Source organism: Notamacropus eugenii, chromosome X (assembly GCF_028372415.1).
Source record: "Notamacropus eugenii isolate mMacEug1 chromosome X, mMacEug1.pri_v2, whole genome shotgun sequence".
Classification (NCBI taxonomy): Eukaryota; Metazoa; Chordata; class Mammalia; order Diprotodontia; family Macropodidae; genus Notamacropus; species Notamacropus eugenii.
Window position 1 is genome coordinate 55,041,217 of NC_092879.1, and position 17,185 is coordinate 55,058,401.

At 41.9% G+C, this 17,185-nt stretch overlaps 1 protein-coding gene across 1 annotated transcript in view; it reads right to left on the reverse strand.

The window, feature by feature from the left end:
• GPC4 (glypican 4) overlaps positions 1–17,185 on the reverse strand; it is a 140,307-nt gene that overhangs the window by 37,408 nt on the left and 85,714 nt on the right. Inside the window, exon 2 of the mRNA XM_072626753.1 lies at positions 9,024–9,182. Coding sequence (XP_072482854.1) covers positions 9,024–9,182 — 159 coding nt within the window. The remainder of the gene's footprint in view (positions 1–9,023; positions 9,183–17,185) is intronic.

Genomic DNA, 17,185 nt, shown 5'->3' on the forward strand with positions numbered 1-17,185 from the left:
TTGGCACCCACACAGAAGTTTCAGAAAGGGCCCTTTCATCTGCCTTCTCCTCTAAGATTACCTAACATCTCCTCTGTATGTATATGTACCTAGCTGTGAACATGTTGTCTCCCCTGCTAGAATGTAAAGCTGCTGAAGGTAGGATCTGTTTTGCTGATCTTTGTAACCTCTGCCCTTAGTATAGTGTCCAACACATAGTATGTACTTAATAAATCCTTTTTGATGGATTGCTGATCTTTCACTCACTTGAAAATAAGCCCATCTCAGTCTCAAACCCAAATGAGGGAGAAGGAGAAGAAGTGGCCATAGTTTCGTTAGTTTTGAAAGGGTCTTTCCATCTGGAGTCTGGAAGTGCAGTGGACACCCCCAGTCCCAATCCCACTATGATCGGATGGTCATTTGAATCTATTCTGTTTCTGACTTGGGTCAGTTTTCCCCTATTTATGCAAACAGATGGCTCCCTGCTCCCAGGGGGTCATTACACTGGTGTGGACCCTTGATGGGCTTAGCCCACTGCAGCTCAGGACACTGGAGTTCATCCACCAGTCTCAGTCTGCTCAATAGCAAGGATTTGAGGTATGTGCCACCCTACCTTAAAAAGTTCATTTTAGGGGGAGTGGGATGAGGGTCGAAGGCAGAAAGAAGAGCAAATCAGTAAATCCCAGTTGGTTCAGAAATTCTTTCAGAAAATCAGTTTGGAGCAATTTTCTAAGAAGCACATCCAACCTGGCCTTGTCTGTGCAGCCATAGATAGAACCAACGATTTCTACCAATTCAACTTCTCATGGGCTTTCAGGTTTATAAAGTCCCTTTCTCAGAACAACCCTATGAGATAATATAAATATTATTAACCTACTTTACATATTGGGAAACTGAGGCTCACTCCTTGAGGCTCAAGTCTTTTATTTGTTGATTTCCTTATTACCAGATTGACTATTTTTTCTGGTTGCTGACATGACTTCTAAAGAAGTCATAGGTGATGGCAAAATTCTCAGCAAATGGGCTCTGGGCTCCAAGGAGCTACACCACCTAATAAGATGAACTGTCATTTGTCCCATTCAGATAACTCCAATCACTACCCATACCCATTTTGTTCATAGATAAAGATGTGGAAAGATATTAGAGTTCTGGGTTTGTTAGATGGGTCAGTGGTAGCTGCAACTCTGCGACTTATTCCAGAGAATGGCCCTTGGTAGATAAGGCAGGCTTAAAGAACAAACTGCCTGTACCCTCTTCGTGCCCAAGTTGAACTGTCCCTATCAAAAATTCCCCTGAGACTATATTATGAAATCCATTTATTTCTAGATTTCCCAGCTTGTACATATTACACCTGGATACCCTTGTATTTCAACTTCCTCCCTGGTATTTGTGGACTTGACTTCTCTGGCTGGTTTAGAGCCCCTGCTCTGCCTATCCTGACCTGGGCCCCTGGCATCTGGTGCTTAGCACCCATGACAATAGCTAGAAGGTGCTTTCTTTTCACCAAATTTCTTGGCTTCCCAGAAAGATAATTCTTTGTATCAGTTTTATTTTCCTGAGTGTGGAAGGAAAAGGAGATTTGTAGAGCATAAAAGCAGAGTTTCCAGCAAAATCAAAGGTAATCATGGTAATATGAGCAATAAAAAAAATTGACCACTTCTAGTCATGCCCCCAACATTCCCCACCATATGCTCAATGGAAAGGTTAAAATGAAATACCTCTCACCACATAATAGGGAAGGACAAATCAAAACCATTACACTTATAAAAAACAGTTACTGACTTGTTCAAACCCTTTGATTCAGAAATCCCACTACTAAGATCCATCTGTACAAAAATGTTCACAACAACATTATCTATGATAACAAAAAGGTGGAGTTCGGGTGTGCAATGGCTGAAGGTATTCTGGCATGTGAATGAATAAACTATATGCATAGTACTGTGTTATAAGACTATGAAGAATTCTGAAAAACACGGAAGAGACTAGTATGAACTGATGAAAAGTGAAATGAACAGAATGAGAAGAACAATGGACAGGACGACTTCAACAATGGCAAAGCAAACAGTGGGAAGAGGAAACAAAATGATGTTCAATTACGATGTTCAATTACACTGATCAAAATAGGTATCAAAGGGTCAGTAAAAAGATATGTACCTATCTCCCTTCTATTAACAACCTGTAAACTGTGCTTTGGGAAATGTGCTTTGTACATGTGTATTTTTGTTTAGAAATTTGTTGGAAAGTGTCTTGTGACAAATCAAAATGTATCAGTATTTTTTAAAGTGCTACATACTGAGTAAAATCAGGAGGAAAGAGGTTACTATCTTTAATATCAATATCCTCTCAGGATCATCACATAATTGTAAATTATAGAATATTTTAGAAAGTACAGGATCTAGAGGTTTTAGACCTACTGTCATTCTGTCTAGTCTAAAACCCTCATTTTAGGGGAGGATATTGAGGCACAGGAAGGGTATGTAATTTGTCCAAGGTCACCCAAAAAGACCATAGCTCTAGAGCTGGAAGGGAGTTCAGAGGCCATCTAGTTCAACCCCTTCATATTACATAGGAGGAAACAGAGGCCCACAATTAAATGAATAGAGTGTTCTACCTGGAGTTACTGATCCCTGAGTTCAGATTCGGCCTCAGGCACTTACTGGCTATGTGAACTTAGGCAAGTTACTTAACCTCTCTGTCTGCTCCACTTCCCAGGATTAGGCATACCATCCATGAGGACTCAGATGCCACTAGAAATAAGAGAAGAAGATGGCAGAGGAAGGAAGGCAAATGGAAAGCATGCCAGCTCTACAGGTAGTCATAAAATAGTAAATGAACCCAAAACATGTTGAATGGACACTTTGGTTTTTAAATATCTTGATTACTGAATTTCAATAAGATAACTTTCTCTTGTAATCCTATGTATTTTATTTTATGCTTTTAAAAACACGATTCTCTGATAAAGGGGTCCAGGAGGTACAAAAGATTCCCCTGCTCTATGGAAAATTTAAAGAAGGGCATAGCCAAGAATTATCAAAGATGAGAACACCAGAAGAGGCTACAATCTGTATTAGTGGGAAGACTGCCCAAATGAGTGAGATCAGAGACTCATACTATGTTGGTCACAGATCTGCATGTCACATTAACTTTTAACCTCAAAGAGGCTCCCAGAAAGCTTGTAATAACATGTAACCCTCTATGTCTGGGCAAGGAAAAGAAAAATCAATTTAACAAAATATGAGTAAGACCCAGGTGGGAAGAATCACAGAAATGCTAGCCAGTCCAAGACTGGTGAATCATAAAATTATAGATGTAGAGCTGGAAGAGAGCTTACAAGTCATCTACCCTGTCCTTTCACAGGAAGAAACTGAGGCCCAGGAAAGGGAAGGGAAGAGAGTTACTCAAAATCACACCAAAGATCATAGCTAGAGAACAGTAAGGGATCTAAAAGCGATCTAGTTCAGCCCCCTCATTTTACAGATGAGAAAACTGAGGCCCAGGAGGGGCAGTGACTTCCCCAAGGTCTCAAAGATGGAATTTGAACTTGAGTCCTCTTACTCCAAATCTAGTTTTTTCTACTGTTGGGTCCTTTGGATGGATAGTTGCCTATGTTGTTTTAGTTTGTTCTTTTTTCTCCCCAAGATCAGGGGGTCATTTACCAGGGTCCTGGTCCTCCCGCCTAACTACCCACATGAAAAGCAGGGTACTCAGCTCCCATTCTCAGCACTACTTCCTTTGCCTGAGCTAGGTATGAAACTGCCAAGTTTTTCAACCAGCCTTCATAATTGCTCCTATTCTGAAGGTACTTAATGTGTCCTGTGAAACAGCAGGAAACAACAGGGACTTAACAGTTAGAACAGGATAGCCGCTCAGGTTCTCACAAGACCCATCCAGTTATTTTGAACTTGTGCCAGACTATAAAATTCTTTATATGCCTTTTAAGACATTTCAGAAAGATTCAACTATTAGAGCTATCTTGCTATGGACTCAGGCTGACTTGCGCCTGTGGGAGTATTTCCCTAGATCTAAGGAGGGAAGTGGTTGAGAATATAAGGATGACCCCAACCCATATCTGGTGCTTCATCGAGATAGAGAAGGGGACCCCTGGCTTCTTCTAGGCTGTGTTGACAGAATGTAAGCTCTGACAGGGCCTCTCAAGGTGGGAAGATTCATAGGCTTAAAGATCGCTAGTTAGAAGGGACTTCAGAAAGGCCACGTAGTCTACCAGCTCACCACCCCTTATTTAACAGATGAAAAAACTGAGGCTCAGGGACAGAAGGAAACATTATTAATCACCTACTATGTGCCAGAACTGTGCTAAATGCTTTTTACAAATATTATCTCATTTGATCCTCACAATAACCTTGGGAGGTAGGTTCTGTTATTATCTCCATTTTGCAGGCAAGGAAACTGAGGCAAACAGTGGTTACATAACTTGCCTAGGGTCATGTAGCTAATAAGTGTCTGAGAATAGATTTAAACTCTGGTCTTCTTAACTCCAGACCCAACGCTCTGTGCACTGAGGTGTCACCTAGCTGCCTGTGGTCACATAGGTATTAAGTCACTGAGTCAGGACTTGAATCTAATCCCACTGGCCCCAAACTGAGAATTTCTCTTTCAGAGTACGATGTTGCTTCTTCAAAGGCAGGACGGTAGGAAGACAATGTTGTATAGTGGAAAGAGTGCAGACTTCAGTGTCAGAGGACATGGGTCCAAATCATCCCTCAGACTGTGTGACCTTGGACAAGTCAATTGGCCTCTCTTGGCCTTACTCCTCTGTAAAATGAGGGGGCTGGACTAGCTGGCCTATCAGATCCCCCTCTAGATCCCTGACCCTATGATTTGCACAGAAGCCCATGCCTGAAAGCTAGCATTATTTCCTCCCTTTTTGGCCCTCATCATGCCCGCTGCTTCTTCCTCCCTCAGTGCCCCACTGGCTTCATCAGCCCTTTTCTTCTGTGCCCTGGGGCCAGAAGGCTTGGACTCCTGCTTGGCCCCTTAACCTTGCACTAGTGACTGGGCTTTGTTGGCAGCCCTAGGCCGCTTTGCCCCTCCCTCATTTCTAGCCTCAAAATGCTCTCAACCAGCTGAGGGTTCCACTTAGTTGGATTCCAGGCAAATTGACATTTAACTACACACAATTTCAGCATCTCAGGGAAAGCTAATTCAGGGGAAAAGCAACAGTGTACCCCAGCTCTGGTTTCATATCCCAAACCAACATGCCTCTACTGCTGCACTCTCAAAAGCCTTCATATATATTTGCTGCCTTGATTTTCCATGCTCTGCTGCTAATTTCAGCTGGGGAGAAACAAACCACAGCTCCATGACCTTTTTCTCTGATCAACTGATCAACACACTGATCAACTATGACGGCCGGAAGGGATGGGCAAAACCAAACTGTTTTCTGTCCTTTCCTCAAACATGTGTTAGCACTTACTGATACAGTTGGGCTATGACTTGAAAAACAGAGAAATGCACTTGAAGTCAGTCTGTGAGAGGGGAAGGAGCCTCCCCTTGGCACAGAGGTGGTGGACCATAGGTATGGAATGAGCCATACTCTGGCAGGCAGGGCCAAATCAACAGATTTGTTTAGCTCGACTCTACTTTTGTCTTACGGGGAAGGAATCCAGTTTTTTGTTTTGTTTCATTTGGGGGGTTCCCAGAAGGGAAGAGTGGCAATAATGCTTTGCTTTTCAAAGAATGTAAGTAAAACTTTTTTTAAAAAGTAAGTGGAGGTGAGGCATTCAGCAAGGCATGAATCTTACAAGGCCACTGGGAGCCAGAAAGGGAAGGCGTGCCTAAGCCCGCCATCCAACAGACAAGAAGATTCCCTTCTAGATGTCCTCTCCCTAGGTAGATACACTCTCAATCTCAGAGGCTGGATGCCAGCAGTGGTGTGAGCATTCCATGCCAAGGGATGGGGAGGGAAGAGTATGGGTATTTATGAGCATTAATGGACAAGGCTCCATGGTCCCTTGGAATCCCAGGCCCTACCTGTATAGCTTTTCTGGGGATAAGGTCCAACCTGGTATGCTATGTTCGCAGTTCAGGGCTCCACATTTTGGAAAGGAAGGACTCTGACAGGTTGTAGCATGTCCAGGATGGGGAAGAGACTGGAGCCATTTAACCCTTCATGCCTCAGGCAAGAAGGCTCTAAGATTATAAGTTGCAGACAGGTCACAATCTGCTGGTGATTGAGAGGGCTCCAACCTCAAGCAAATCACAGACCCTTGACGGTTTAATAGACATGCAAGGTATAAGGGATAGAAAGATGAAAAAGAACATGACTTCTGCTCACAAAGTGGTTTAAAATCTAACGATAGTGGTTGGAGAGGACAAATATATAAGTAGAGAGGGGAATATGGGTACAGAAGTGACCAGGAGAAGAGTAGGCAAGATATCATGAGAAATCTGAGGAGGGAGAGGTCACTCCCAGGTAGGAGCAGGGGACATCAGAGAGAGCATGATGGAGGAAGTAGAACTTGAAGGATAATGTAGAACTGGGCCTTGAAGGGAGAAATTTTAGGATGAGATTGTGTGTGTGTATGCATGTGCATATGGTGGAAGAGGTGGATGGAAGGCACTGAAGATGAGGTGAATAAATGCACAGAGACAATATCAGACAGGACAAGAATAGATGACAGGAAGTCATCGGGTTTGACTAAAACATTACAGGTGTGATTGGGAAAAGCATGTGATAAGTCTGGATGGATAGTATAGAGTTAAGATTGTAGAAGACCTCGAATGCCAGTGCTTCCAGATGTATGCTTTAATTTAGTGAGCAATGGGAAACATTAATTTTTTTAAAAAAATCAAAATGTAAAAGTGAAATTCATTAAAGTTTATGTATATAGGTATAATAGAGGTAAAAGAGAACTACAAACCTTGAATTTCTCCTCCTAAACTGGAACCTCCTTGACTAATTAATCTTTATTTCTTCCCCCATCACAGTACCCTGTACCCTTGTAGGCACTAATTGGATGTTTGAATGAATTTTTAAATGGTCTTGGGAAAAATGGGCCAGTTTCATTTTTTAAATATATATCTAGGTCATACTTAAGGTATGTTAGTTACAAAAAATATCACCAGGATAAAAACACTGATAAATTTAATCTAGATCATTCTATCCTTGACACATCCTGTTAACAGGATGTTTGGAGCTCTAAGACATTCAGGACTTAAGGAAAAACTATCTAGCCTCCCCCAAAACTCAAGCTAAGTTATAGATCAAAGGATGGTAGTACTAGAAGGAATCTATTTTACAGATAAACCAACTGAGACTCATAAAAGGGAAGGGACTGGTTCTAAGTCACAAAGGTAGTAAATGTCAGAGTTGGGATTTGAGCCCCAAGTCTTCAGCCTCCAAGACCAGTGCTATTGCAAATAAACAGTGGCCTCCATCTTGGTTAGTAGTCCATAACAATTTGGAGTAGGAGGAGAGAATGGTGACATGGATTCTACAAAATAGGGCGTCTTTTGGAGGAACTAGTGCATCAGGCAAAGATTATCTTAATCACAATCTGGCAGCAGAGACAGCATCATGGGCTAATAGACTTTGATCTGAAAGTGACCCAAGGCCATGAAACACTCCTTTTACAGATGAAGACACGGTGCTCCTAGAAAGGGGAAGTGACTTGCCCAAAGTTGCAAATTAGAGTACAGATTTTTTCTTGAATTTTGATAACTGTATTTCATTATATTTATAGTCCAATATGTTCTATTTTCTTCATTTGTAAATGTTATTCCTAGCAAGGTTCCATATGCATCAATAGACTGCCAAAAGGTTCTATAACATACACACAAAATTTATGAATTCCTGATGGAGTCAGGTATAGCTGCTCCATTTTACAGATGAGAAATGTGAGGCCTAGAGAAATTAGACTTGTCTGAGGTCAGAGAGCCAATAAGTATCTGAGGTGAGATTTGAACACAGGTTTCCCAGACTCTCAGTCCATTACTCTATCCACTGCCTTAGAGATTGACTGGTCCAAATTCCTCATTTTATAGAAGAAGACTCTTAAGGCCCAGAGGTGAAATGATTTGTTTAAGGTCACACAGGTAATGAGAGGCAGAGCCTATGGCAGAACCTGGATTTGAACCCGGGTCCTCTGATTCTAAAGCCAGTGCTTTTTCAACTACAGTATGCTATCCCCAGTAGGTATGGAGTGTCACTTCATAATTATATACCCCAAATGAACCTCCAATTTAGGATTAGAAACTAGGAGAAAAAGTATACCTAGCCCTCTCTAATATTAGCAGTCAAACTTTGGGGGAAGACACATACACACACACACTCTGCTCTCAACAAACTTCTAACATATAACAGGGAAGATATGACATATCTAGTCAAATGGAGACATAAGCTGACCAAGTTCCAATTCCACACTTTGGACTTTTAAAACTCATATCCCTAGGCAGAGACAAGAAATATAACAACAAGGACGTCAGGGTCAGGGGTGAAATGTCATTCGAGATAGGAACAGGCCCTGTGCTCTTGCTGCTAAGAGAAATGCTCGGATGAGCAAACTCACTCTTCCAGCACTTTTATCCAACAAAAAGTCTTGGAGTTTCCCAGAACATTGAGAGATTAAGAGGCATTGACTTCCTCAGCGTCACACAGACAGTGTGTGTCAAAGTAGGATTTGATGACAAGTCTTCTGACATGATTCCTTTCATCTTCATTTTACAGATAAGGAAACTGAGGCCTGGAGAGGGAAAGTGACTTGTCCAAGTTCACACCATTAGGAAGAGGCTGGAATAGGTAGCATTCCAGTGTTCTTCTATTCCAAACCTACTGCTCATTCTGCCAAGTTATAGCTAGCCACATTAAGCTTGGACTTTCCATTTTCCAGTGAAATGCTAAATGAAGGGACATTAAACTTCCTAACAATATAAGAATACAGTGGTACAATCAGTAAATATTTCTATTCTCTTACACAAACAATGGTCCAAGTCCAACCATTCTCAGCATTTCTGCCCTCTCTTTCCCTTAAGAAACTAGATATTTGACAAAGAGCAGGTTTAGGAACTGACTTTCCAATACGCACCATCAAATTTTTTATAACGGGAAGCAAACATGTTCTGCAGAGCATTGCAGTGCTCCCCGACGGCACTTCGGAAATCTTCTTTACTCTGCTGGCGGTACTTTTCCTCCATTTCTTGAGAGCAGCATGTATAACCTTGAGCACAGATTTTCAGATGATCGCCTGCAAGATGGAACAGAGTAGAGATGCAGGTTATTGACACAGTCACTGACTGGGAAAAACACGGCCAAATTCTGGGGCCTCATCGCTGAGAGAGAGTTTGGAAAAGGAGCCTTGGAGCTTACATGAGAGGAATGAGGGAGAGATGGAAAGATACCAAGTTAAAATCAGAGGCAGTCATTTCAGGTTTCAGGATCATGGAGAGAGTGCAGGTAAGAATGCATTACAGGAAACAGACGTTTCACCTTTGGTTCCCAGAGGACATGAGATGACATTCCATTTGGCCCTTTGCTAGCCAGAGCCTCGATTCCCCATGAATCATCTGCCATGTGCATACATAAACACTAGAAGGATCCATGGCTTCCATAGCATGGGAAACTCCTGATGTGAGGCTCTGACTTACTAGATAAGACCTGGGGACTTGGTGGAAAATCAATCACTCTGGAGAGACCAATTTCAAGCTGAGTAATGAGTTTGAAAGCCAGATTGCAGAGGATTGAGGAGAAAGAGGAGAGACAAGTGGAGGCAATGACAGTAGACAACTTTAAGGAGTCTGGCTGAGAAAGAGAAAAGAGATGGAGGATGAAAGCTTCTAGACAGTAACAAGGTTGGAAGAAGTTTGACTGCGGGATTGAAATGGGGGAAGGAGTGGAAGAATAAGTAATAATATGCCACAGGGTGACTTTTTGAAGAAAGGAGGAAGAGATTCTTGAATGAAAAGGTTCAATTTGGTAAAAGCGAAGCCTCTGGGCTGAAAACAAAAATTCCAGGGCAATAGAAAGAGGAAGGATTGGCCTCACCAAAAGAGAAGCATTGTTAATCTAGGGGTTTCTGTAAACAGTCTGTGATGGGGATTACGACCATAATATCATACAGATTAAACTTTATGTTAGCAGTTACCAGACTTTAGCCTCGTCATTTCACTTTTCTGGAAGTTTTCTCATCTATAAAATGACACAGTTGGACTAGCTGACCTTCTAACTTTAAATCTAGATGCCTCTAAGTTTTATAGAGTTCTTTTCCTTTGTGCCACCCTGTGAGAGAGGTAGTATAAGGATTACCATCCCATTTTTCAGAGAAGAAAAATGAAGGCCAAAGGGCAAGTCTTTGCCCATAGTCAAATGTTGGGTTTTTTATTACCAACAACCACCCTACACACACACACACACACACACACACACACACCCCAAAACAAAAATGTACTACTTTGCTAGGTCTGAAAATTCACAGCAGGAATTTTCACTTGAATTCAGGGACATATTTAGGAGGGAAATTAACCCCTAGTCTCTGTCTGAGTTCCTGGCCTGTGGTTTTTATTCTGCTGTATTCATCCTACCTCTAACAATAAGGTAGCGCCGCCCCTCCCCAAACAGTCATTGTGTTCAGGGGGTATTTGTGAAAGAATGCCCACAGCACCATAGGCTAAGAATAGTCAATGGAGATGTTCAAAGTAGAAGCAAATACGGACCGCCTCAAATGAACAACTGTGTTAATAGAGGGCTGGATGGTTTACACAGCGGTGGCTGCGGGCCCCAGCTCCAACCCATCCGCTGCATGTGACCTGCTGACTTCCCAGATTCTTTTCAAAGGCTCAGCTGTGAAATGCAATGAATTCCCAAGGATTTTTGGAGAGTGGGGCAAGACGCTTAATGGGCTAGGAAAAGAATCCATGTCCACCTAATCCTGACTGGGGTCCTCAAAAACACTGAAGGGCCACTTGGAGACGACTAAATCCAAGAACAAAAAAAAAAAAGCCCCTGAAGGCTAGAAAATCCCAAGAGGCAGCAGGCGGTAACAGCAGCAGCAAAGAGCCATTCTCTCTATTGAAGAAGGTACCACACAGTCATTGGTAGATTCTTAGCCAGAGAGACTTTTCAATAGAGAGTTGCAATAATAAAATGTTACTTGAACACAGCTGTAAAAAACAGACGGTAAAGTTTTCATTGACGTATACACATGGAGCAGGTTGGTCACACATTGAGAGGAAGGGAAAACCAATGGACTGCTTATGTGCTCCATTGGAATACCAGGTATGTCATGAAAGCAAGTAGGCTCCACAGTGTCAAACTTCAAGGAGGGCATGAACAAGAGTAGCCTAAGGATGGAGAGGCATGGATGATTTGTATTATTAGAAGGAAGACGAACATGATTGCGATCACAGATCTTCTGGAGTATCATTCAAGTAGTACTTGCGCTGCTTGGGTTTTACATCTCATTTCTTTGTACAAGAGGTCACCCACATATGCAATGCTCTCTCCTCCCCTGCTAGAATCTCTGCTTCCTTTGAGAAGCAGCTCAGGTGCTCTCTCCTATATTAGGACTTTGTTGTCGCCACTCCCCCCACTCCACACCGCCCCCCTCCTGCCTGGATGTTCACCCTCTCTCTTGTATTTCTTTGTATTTACATATCTGTGTGTGTATTTGCACTCACCAAGTAAAATGTAAGCTCCATGGCAGCAGCAGGGACTTTTACAATTTTCTGCTCCCTCCCCATCAATATTGCAGGCAACCCAAATGCATGATGGGCATAAAAAAGGCTAGGGTATGCTACCTTCTGTACGAAAGATAGTAAAGGAGATATCAGTCAGGAAATGGATGATCAGAAAAGGAGGTGGGCTAATCATGGAAGGAGAGGCAGCTCATGTGCTTCCTTGATGCTAAAGGAGACATGGGCCTGAAAGCTACGTTGGGCAGTGACTCCATGGAGGACTGACAGGGAAAAAGTGATAAAGGATCTCACAGGATGAGAAGGCATGGGCGGGAGACCATGTGTAATCATGGCGGCAGCATCAACACGGATAAAGATCAGCAGACTTTTGAAAAGGCAACAGTAAATCTAGTGCCAAGATTACGGAATTTCATGTCAAAAGACCCTCGCTCAAGTGCCACTAATCCCCAGGTGACTAAGGAATGTACTTCCTTCTGGACTATGTAATCTCCCAGGTCTCTTCCAGCTTCGACATTCTATGGTTCTGAGAGATAGCAGGTATTGTTATACAGGGAAGTATATTAAGTGCTGTAAAAAAGCCAATAGGATGGCATAATATAATAGTTTTGTTCTACTCAATTCACATGTGACTACAGGTGCAGAATTCGAGATGCCTATACCTAAACCAAATACAAATTAAAAGATTTGTATTTAGAATCTGTCAAGTGAGGTGTCAAAAAGGAGGGAGTTAGGGGGAGTCCTAGCCTCTGCCCTAGCCCAAGAGACTTGAAAGGAAAAAGAGAAAAGGGGAAAGGAGATGTTACTACCTGTAAAATGGGGGCACTGTTACTTATACTGCCTGTACCTTACATCAAAATCTGGAGGAAAAAAACAACTGTTATGACTTTAGCTGGGGAAGACTTTCAAGAGTCTGAAGTCAAATTTCAGTAGGTCCTTGTGTTCTGGAAGAGGGGGAGATCAGTAAGCTGGAACAAAGGTCATGGATGGAGAGGGTGCTTGCCCAGAGTTTTCACAAGCCCCTTCTACTGCCATGAAAACAAACCTTCATTTTCTAAGTTTAAACGTGGAGGAAACCTGAGTTCAGGAAAACTTAGAGCCTTTTAAAGTTCAAATTCAGGTAATTTTTCTAATTGTTTAGTCCCTAACTTTGTCCTAATTTATCTTCTTCCTCAGACTCCTTCGCTATGAATCCAAAAAGCTACTAACAGATTTGACTTCAGGGGGTCACAAAGTATGATAAGGCAAAAGAGCCAAGTACCCTTCTCCCTTTCTAAGCTACCAAAGAAACGCAGGAGGCATTCACAATCCTCTAATTCCAGGGGACAAAGAAAGCCTGCAAAGATTTTAAATAATGGGGAGGGGGGGAATGCGGGACAGTGGAGAATGGGTGTATTAATCCAGCCTCTCTCCTTACAAACACAGTTGAATGTGCAATAGCTTCAGGGAGAAAAATTATCAGGCCTCAACAAAGTACATAAATCACAGATCAATGCTTCACAGACTTTTCAAGACCACAAACCCCCCTTTAAGGTCAAACCACTTCATTTCACATCTCTCTTGTTTTCTTTTCTCTCCTTCCCCTCCCTCCTTCCATCTCCCTTCTCTCTCCTCTCTCTCTCTCTTTCCTTTCTCTCTCCCCCTCTCCCTTCTCTCTGTCTCCCTGTCCCTCCCTCCCTCTCTCCCTCTCTCTCTCTCCCACACACACACACACACACATACATACATACATACATACATATATACACACAGTTGTAGTGTAGTGATTTAGTCCAGGAACCTGAGTTTGAATCCCATCTTTGCCACTAAATTGTTATGTGACCTTGGGCAAGTCATTTACTCTGAACTCTAAATTCTTCCTCTGTAAATTGAACAAGCTGGAACAGATTATTCCTAGGGGCTTCTGCAGTCTTAAAGCTCTGGTCCTATGGTAAAAGACACATGCTGTCCAGATAGAAGCATGCACTCCCAAAGCTGGGCAGGCAGAGGGACTTCACAGCTAGTTTGTAGACAAGAGCATTTTGTGTGTTCATCCTTCGTTGCTGAAGAAGACCATGCCATCAGAGAAATGATGACATGACTTGCACTTGACTTTGAGTGAGGGAGGGCTGTGCAGGTTACCAGCCTCACTTCTCCTCCAGAGTCATCTGAATCCAGTGACCAGATATTCATCAGGATGACTAGAGATGACCCAGGATGAGGCAATTGGGGTTAAGTGACTTGTCCAAGGTCACACAGAAAAAGTGAGTGTCAAGTGTCTGGTGCTCTATCCACTGCACCACCTAGCTGCCCCAAACAAGAGCATAATGCAATCTTTGATGGGGGAAAAATGGTGGATTTGGCTTATTCTGGTGAGAACATGGCTCTAATTCCCAACAAATAAAGGAGTAAAGTAAAAACGCCTACTTTCCTCACTAGTAATTGACATAGTTCTGCAAGTGCTCATGATGGCCATAAATCAGGAGAAAGAAATTAAAGATGCAAGCACAGGCGAAGAGGACAAAAACTCTGCTTATTTGATGACAACAGGATGGTTTACTCCCAGAAAATCAGCAAAGAGAGTGAGATAATGAAGAGCTTCACGAACTTAGCAGGTTACAAAATCAATAGTGTTTCTATATAACAGTAACAAAACCCAGGAGGAAATAAGAGAAATAAATCCCTGTGACAATAACTACAAAATACGTGGAATGTCTGGGAGGCTATTTACCAAGGCATGCTTAAGATCTGTATGAAGAGAATTACAAAATACTCTTAAAATACATAAAGAATGATGGAAATAATTGGAGTGCTCATAGATGGGCTGCACCAATATCATAAAAATGACAATACTGCCTAAATTATGGATCGGGTGCTAAACTAATCAAAGTACTAAGGGAATGCTTTGGAGAATTAGGAACAAAAAGTCCAGGAAAAGAATGAAATACAATTGAGAAAGGATATAGAATACCAAAATGCATTCCCTGATGGATACGTGGTCAAAAGATAGGAATGATTTCCAAAAGCACTATAGCTTCTTTGCAACCACATGAAAGACTGCTCCAAATCACTAATGAGAGGATGCAAATCAAGACAACTTTGAGATTTTACTTGATACACTGGAAATGGTGAGAGAGGGGAAGTGGGGGTGGGGCACAATGACAAAAGATGAGACTAGTCAGTGATGGAGAGGCTGTGAAGACATGGCTACTAACACTGTGTTGGTAGAGCTGTGATTTGAGTAATTTGGAATTATACAGAGAAAGTGAATAAAATGTCTACATTCTTTGACCCAGAGATCCCACTGCCAGACATGTACTCCAAGAAGGTCAAAGATATAAAGGAAAGATCCAACAAACACCAAAATATTCATTGCAGTATATTATTGTAGTTGTTCAGTCTTTTCAGTCACATCTGACTCTTTGTGACCCTGTTTAGGGTTTTCTTGACAAAGATTCTGGCATGGTTTGCCACTTCCTTCTCCAGCTCATTTTACAGATGAACTGAGATGCACAGGGTTAAGTGACTTGCCCAGGGTCACACAGCTAGGAAGTGTCTGAGGCCAGATTTGAACTCAGGGAGATGAGCTTTAATGATTTCAAGCCCAGTGCTCTATCCACTGGGATATAGCTGCCCTATATAGCGGTATATTTTTTAACAAAGACCTGGAAAAAAAAATAGATGCCCAATGTGCTACTTGAATAAAGTACATAATTACTGTAATATAAGAAAAGGGGAACAGAAAGGATTTAGGGAAAAATGAAAAGGCATATATGAATGATATATTAGACTGTCAACTCCTTGAGGACAGGGGTTGTCTTTGGCTTCTTTTTGTACCCCCCAGGGCTTAGCATAGTGCCTGGCACATAGTAGGTGCTTAGTAAATGTATATTGATGGATGGATGGATGGAGAAAGATGAAAATAGACTTAGGAAAATAATATAAACAATGCCTATGGAAACAACATTACCAAGGAAATGAATTTGAATATTGTGTAATTACAATGACTAAGTGTAGAACTGAATAAGAGCTAGGAAAATGTACCTCCTTCCTTTCTCAGCCAAGGGGTAGGGCAGGTATGAGTGCACCCCACTTAACGAGGTATTCCTTTCTATTAACTGCCTTTTTATGTCTTTTTTTTTTGTTATTTGTTGTAAAAAGGGATGGTTGTCTGGCTAGTGTTACAACAAAAGATGGTTCTGTGGGACTAGAGGTAAAGAATTCCTCTTTCCTTTTAGTAGTGAGGGCAATAGGTGTAAAATGAAACCTCTATTACCAAGATGGAGCACCATAGTGGTGGTTTCTTTTGTTGTACTTGGCTTCTTTATTATAAGGGTAAATTACATCAGAGGGTGTCATTTGGAAGTGACAATCTTAAATAAAAAAATTATACTTAATTAATACTTGTGGAGCCCCATGCTCCAGTCATGAGCAATCCTTGCTGCTCACATGCGGGATTTCTATGAGCCTATCTTCCCCTCTTTCCTGAGGCCTCCAGTGACACAGAAGGCAGTCTCATGATAGAATGAAACAAGCTTTTTTTGGACCATACTCTGTTGTCTCTTGGGGAAGTCCTACTCTACCCAATGATTCTCCCATTGCCCACATTATTTCTGGCATCCTCTTTGGGAAATAGTCTTTAGAGCCAGTTTACAAGTCAGCCTACAAGCACTGCATTGTGGGAGGATGGAAAAACAGAGAGAATATTCATCTGAATTGGTCTTTTTCATTGGCCACTTTCCTTATCAGACATTACTCCAAATGGCTCATGGCACTTTGTTGCCACACATATCAAATCCACCCTTGGAGGTTGACTTGCTGTGTGCAAGAAGGTGCCAATGAAGGCACCAGAGGCTCTGAAGGCCAGAGCCAGAGAACACTAGTTCTCAGAGATGGGCATTAATCTATCCACTCTCACAGTAGGCTTCCATTCTAATTACTGCATGACAGTAAGCTTTTAACTCATTATAGATAAATGGGTATTATTACTGCTTTTAGAAAATAATGGAACAAGAGACTGCAACCACCACTTAACATAGAAAATCTCTTCTATCATGCAAGAAGCTTACCCAGCTCTAAGATCGATGGCCAAAATCAAGCCCATTAGTCTACCCTATGTTCGGAGGTAAGCAGCAGAATAGTAATTCTGAGTGTGAAGATAGCTAAAATGTATATGGGCGTGCAGCATTCCATCGCTGGAACATTTTTTTTCTTGGCCGGGGTTTGGGGAAAAGGAGAACATGGAGAGTGTCTGTTTTCGCCTCTTCCCTCTCTTTTCTTCTAACTTCCATAATCTAACAATTCTTTCCAAAACAAAACCAAAAACTGTGCCACAGATTGGAGGTGGATTTCCAGGAAATCCGTCATGTTAAAAAAGATAGTGAAACTGCAAGGTATCCCTCATTGCACTGAAGAGAGCCAGGTCTTCTAAAGGTTATCAGAAAGCATTACCAAGTAATTCTCAGAGCTCCCAGAGTTCCTTCTAATAAAGAAAAATGAGATTTGAAAACTAGATTTCCAACTGCATCAAAAATCCTTCAGACATCCCGGGCAGAAGGTAATAAAATAATGGGGAAAGTAT